Source organism: Blennius ocellaris (assembly GCF_963422515.1).
Source record: "Blennius ocellaris genome assembly, chromosome: 16".
NCBI classification, from domain to species: Eukaryota; Metazoa; Chordata; class Actinopteri; order Blenniiformes; family Blenniidae; genus Blennius; species Blennius ocellaris.
In genome coordinates, this window is record NC_137665.1 from 7,111,385 (window position 1) to 7,117,152 (window position 5,768).

The 5,768-nt window shown below is 41.8% G+C and overlaps 1 protein-coding gene across 2 annotated transcripts; it reads right to left on the minus strand.

Annotated features, from left to right (window-relative positions):
- On the minus strand, positions 1-5,501 carry cacng5b (calcium channel, voltage-dependent, gamma subunit 5b; the record flags this gene model as incomplete). 2 transcript variants are annotated; one of them, XM_080512232.1, is made up of 5 exons in its annotated part: positions 1-261; positions 1,176-1,321; positions 1,435-1,575; positions 3,048-3,134; positions 5,306-5,501. In XM_080512232.1, the coding sequence occupies 5 exons, from the start codon at positions 5,499-5,501 to the stop codon at positions 1-3; spliced, it is 831 nt and encodes a 276-aa protein (XP_080368358.1). The 2 variants fall into 2 exon arrangements, with proteins under 2 accessions (XP_080368358.1, XP_080368357.1); XM_080512231.1 differs by having other exon boundaries at positions 3,048-3,185.
- Between the last annotated feature and the right edge of the window lie 267 nt (positions 5,502-5,768).

Sequence of the window (5,768 nt, forward strand, 5' to 3'; positions counted from 1 at the left end):
TCAGCAGGGCGAGGATGACACCTGATCGTAGTCTGGACACTTCAGGAGAGCCGGGTAGCTGGCACTCATCTGGAGGGAGGCTTCGCTTGAAATGTCTGAGGGACTCCGTCCACGTGACCAGGCCTCCGGGTGGAGGAACTGACCCGAGTGGTCGGAGCAGTTGCTGAGGCGAGGGCGGTAGAAATTGGGATGGCGAGGTTGATAGAGCTCTTCTGCTGTGTAGCGCTTCATGAACAGGTACACGGACATGACACCGGCACTCTGCAGTGAAGAAACACCCCAGTATACAATGGTCAATTTATGTAAATAAACAACAACCAAAAATCAAGAGTGATTTATAAAGTAACCCATTCAGTCCTGTATGATAAAAATATGTCTTCAGCACTTTCAAGTGTTTGTAAACCTATAAATGTTGCTCTTTCTGTTACTGCTTGAATCTCCAATTTTGAAGTGATTCTCATTGAAATTGCTCATATTTAAAGTAGTATTTGTATTGAAATTACTGAACTCTATTTCTATTGAGTGATGTTGCAATTTTTCATTTCACCCACTGGGAGTCACTAAAGACTCATCTGTGATCGTACCCTGGCGACTTAGTCATAAAAACGACAACAAAAAAAGTTTCAAACAAGCTATATTTCACTAAACAAATTGTATTTATTTATTGATTGATGATTTATTTACATACACTAAATTATGCATCTATGAACATTTTTCTTTTTCTTTTACAAATCAGACCTGATATTGAACTAAAACCAGGACAATGTGAACTGTGAATTGCCTCTTGTGTCGAAGGTGCTCTATAAATAGACTTTTCTTGCTTAATGGTGTAAAGCACTTCGTGATCAGAATCACTTTATCCTTGGGGGAAATTCTTGATAATTGTCTGTGAAAGGTGCTATATAAATAATCTTTACTTTCTTACTTACTTACTGACTACTTACTGACTTACTCACGAACTTACTTACTTAGTTACTCACTAACTTACTTATTTAGTTACTTACTTACTTAATTAGTATTTAATATATCACTTCAGGTCTAAGAAAGTAATGTGTACTTTGTGTAACCATTGAATCTGTGTATTAATTGTTTCCTTTTCTGTGTAGAAGTGTTCTCTCTTCAAAGCGCAGCACGGCTACAAGCAAAAGGATTTGCTTTTGCAGTCAATTTCTCACCTCAGTGAGCAGAAAGGAGAGGGCAGCGAAAGCAAAGGACCAGCCGTACTTATAGGAGAAATAGGCCTCGCTGCTCCTCGTCCTGTTGAGCATTTCATCATTTATAGTGGAGATGTACAGCACCAGGCCCACGACCAGAGCCAGACCTTAGAGACACAGAGGCTGTTTGTCAAAAACAAACTCCAGGGCTGAACAAAAACACCAATCAGCAGAGATAAAAGCAAGGGATGATTCAAGGGGAAGGAAGAAATCAATGTACCCGAGAGGATGAAGAAGATCCCGGATACAAAGGCCAGGATGGTGCGGTGAGGACGGACATGCCCGATGTTGTTGAGGACAAAACCGATGAACATGAAAAAGAGGCTCACCAGTGGGAAGGGAGTCGCTGAGCGGATCATCTCTGAAGAGCAGAGCACAAGATGGAGAAATCAGGCTGCTTCTTGTGTGGCTACTCAGTCATTCATACCTTTAAACTTTAAAAGGTATTTCTATCGTTGGCTATAAGAGACAATACTGAAGCTGTTCTGTTCCTATCTGTCACAGAGTGTCTGAGTATATATGACTGACAGTGCCTGTTGCAAAGAATGTTCAGTATGAACTAATTCCATTGTCTAAAACACACATCGCAAAAATATAACAAGGGCAAAATACACGGAACCACTTTTGTCTTTTAACCTTTTATATCTAAAACAGCAAGAATAGTACACTAGAAGCTCACAGCTTTTTCATTATGTTGCTGTTATTTCATTACACACTGAGGGCTGCACTTGTACAATTGAAATAAAGACATTCATTCATTCATTCATTCATTCATTCATTCATTCATCCATCCATCAATTGAAGGATAGGAAAAGTGTATTATAAGAGCAGTGTGGCTCAGCACATGATTGCCACCCTTGTTTAGAAAAGGGAGTAACATAAAGTCGGAGTGAATTTAGTTTTAGCTCAAGTTAGAGGAAAATAAATGCTGCAACTCTTTCAGACCTGGAGAGAAAGAACATGGTCAAGGCTTATGACTCAGATCCAGGGTTTTTTTTTTTTTTATATTTTATGTTTTTTAAAGTTTAATTAATCCACATTTTTCAACTTCTTAAGGTTTTAACGTCCTAACGAAGGTCGAGAGACACAGCAGCTGTGATGTGCCAAGCTGCCACTTGCAAATCTAGATGATGCCGGGTCTCCTGTGCACCCAGATCAAACAAATGCACGTTTAGGTTGGAAAAGAGACCCTATTTCCTTTTTTCATATGTCTAGAAAAGCTGGAATCACTTAGATTAATGACCATGTTTGCATAGGAGCAGAAAAGTGCAACTAAGTGTGTATGGTACAACCCCCCCAAAAAAATCATGTTTCTGCATTTGAGTGGGAGATGGCACTTTCTTTTAACAGTTCAGTAAATTTCAAAGGTTTTCACTCTTTCACGCTGTTAGAAATGTGACTTTCTTTGGTGTAAACCACCCACAAATACACAGAACAAAGCTCCTCTTGGGAAGAGGAGGAACAATAAGACTTAAAGTAAAAATAAAATGTGGACAGATGATTATATTCTGTTCATGTTGCCTTGTGAAAGAGGAGTACAGTATTAGTTTGTTGTAGTGACTCACGACAGTGATTTATCCTTCAGTTGTGACATTGAGATACGCTCGCGAGGTGAATTGTCTGTGAAGAAGCAGTAAGTGTTGTGGAGAGGAGCAGCACGAGGGCTGAGATGACTCAGACTTTCTGACCGCACGGAGATGCTGCACAGATTTCTGCACACAGCCTCATGACAAAACACACACGTACTTCATTTCCCTCAAAGCGTCCTTCGCTGTTTAATTGATAAAATCTCAGGAGCCAATTTAGTTTGTTCCTTCTGCTGTGGTTACTCACTGAGCACGTTCACTGTGGACTCTGACGTCAGCTGCACGTCCATGGGCATGATGTACTCGATTGTAAAGCAGCGGCCCGACTCGTCACCTGGTGAGAACAGAGATGGAAACTTCAGACACAAGGTGAAGGAAGGAGAAAGTGAGATTCGTTCAGTGTAACATCACCGTTCAGACACAGTTGATGTGTTCGAGAGAAAATAACAGCAATACAAAACCAACATGAGGAAGAGATTGAGTGTGATCCCAGGTGACTATGGGTGAAGGCAGGCGACAGTCTGAACAGTTTCCATCACAGAGACAAACACAAACTCACACCGAGAGGCAAAGAAATCACCACGGGTTTTCCGATTCCAGAAAAGAATCGAACCGGGTTTGCTATTGCTGTGAGCCCAGAATGCCAACCCATGACTGTTCATAGTTATTTAATTAAAATCAGCGGTGCTCATCAACACATTAAGATCAGTCAAATTAGACACTTCCAAATTCACACATTACCAACATGTTGCATCCAGTTGCAAATAAACGTCTCAGCAGGTCTGTTTTTGAAGTGACTGACTCGATGAGTCATCAGCAGCCACCGACCCAGCAACTTCAAATCACGGTGGAAAATATCACAATGGAGGTGGCAGAGGGGCTCAGATCCCTCACCACAGCACAGGTAAAGTCTTAAGTAAGAGTGATAAGTAAAATAATTGATTTAAAGTTTCAAATCTTCATAATGAAAAGTAAATACCAGAAAATGGGAAAAAATAGGATGGAGAATTATTAAGATGGAATATTCTCTTGAATGTTTCTTATCATGTTGCCATCACAGCCTTTGGCCCACATTACATTAGTAGAAAAATGTGAAAACTTGAGCATCAGGACGTGACTCATTTAGAGAATCTGGAAAAATAATTGTGAATATATGGTCAGTTTTATGACAATTTGCAAAAGATTTACTGGCATAATTAATATGTAATAGTGTAATGTTATATTGACTTGAGAGTTTGAAGTAAAGAAATAAGTGAGAGAAAAATAATTTAAAGCTTTAGTTATACAAAGTGCTTCTTAAAAATGTTCTGTGGTGGTTGTGTGAAGTGATACAGGTCATAATTTAAGTTGTATCACAGTTATGAGTCAGATATTTGTCTTCCAATGAAAGGCCTAAAAGTCAAAAGTCATCAGCAAATTTTTTTTATAAATACTCGTGTGTATTTTATATACTAAATGATCTTTACTTGCCACTTCTGCCTCAGTGTCATTGAACCTGATTCATCACTTTTCTTCACATAAAACCCTCAGAAGAAATCAGAGATGGGTTTGAATCTCAGCTCAACAGGACTTCACGCTCTACCGTATTCACACTATAAAACCAAGTCAACCTGTGCAGAATCCCGCTGAGTGGGCACCGTCCCCTCCCAAGGCTTTCATGGAGTTATTATTAATGATGGAGGATTCACTGACGCCTCCAGGCTGGGTTTCCCACCTTCAGCTCCTGACATAGACTTTTCCACACAATTAGTCGTCGGCGTCTGCACTTTGGCCTGGTTACATCACATCTTTCACAGAACGCTGCAGAGGCATTCGTCAGAGTCACACCAGCTGGCACTGAAGATCAGCTCACGCTCAGGCAGGATTTATTAAGACTCTGTGTTCTGAATTCACCTTAGATTGTAATGCGTGACTGAAACCGATCTGTTTCTCTTTGTCTCACTTTGGCTCTTCGACTATTCCGCACTTACTCACCACCCCTCTCTCTTTTTCACCCTCTCCCACACTTGCCCACACCATCTCCTCCCTCCCCTACAACACACTGCGAAGTCACTGCGAGTGTCATTTTGCATTAAAGTCAAAGATAGCGAGTTTGACAGTGTGGCAGGATCCTCCTCCTCCTCCTGCTGCTGCTGCTGCTGCTGCTGCCACATCCACTGTACACGCTGTACAAATGAACATCTTTGAATGTGACACTGATGAATCTCACACTATTATCCGTGTCCCGGTCTTGATTTGCACATGATCAACGGTGAAATAGCTCAAATGGAGAGGGGGGAAAAAAGGATTTCACTTATATAGTGCTTTTACGCTGCTTGAGCTGCTTACACTGTTGACCACATTCACAGACCAATGGAGGCAGCCGCCATGCAAGACACTCAATCGATCCAATGGGTTCAATATCTTGCTCATGGACACAGGGAATCAAACCTGCAACCTTCCGATTGAGAGTCAACCACTCTAGCAATCTGTGGCGCAGTCTTACTTCCCGGATTCGGCACTAACCAGCCAGGAAGCAGAGTCTCCACAGGCCCGAGTGCAGCGAGGTCTTGATGTCGGTGCTCTGATTCAGAGGCATAATGACGCCCTCCTCCAGGTACAGCCAGTAGTCCGTGCTCACCGCCACTCCCAGCAGCCCCAAGCCGCTGATTGCAAAGACACTGCTCAGCAGAGTCAGGGCCTTCCTGCTGCATGCACTCATGGTGACCAGCGGGGCGAGCTTCCAGCAGCTGGCGTCTGAAATTACAAGAATTTCCAGGAATGATCTGAAGGAGAACAGAGAAACAGAGCTAGGATAGATCAACAGACATTTTGAATGATGGTGTGATCTAAAAGATAAAGGAAAATACAGGCAGAAATGCATTCCTTCTGATTTTCATTTTCTCAGCATTGGTGCAGTCTTGGACTTAAATGGAGGGTTCCTGGGTTTGACTCCGATTTGTGTCATGAAATGCATTCAGCATAAAAT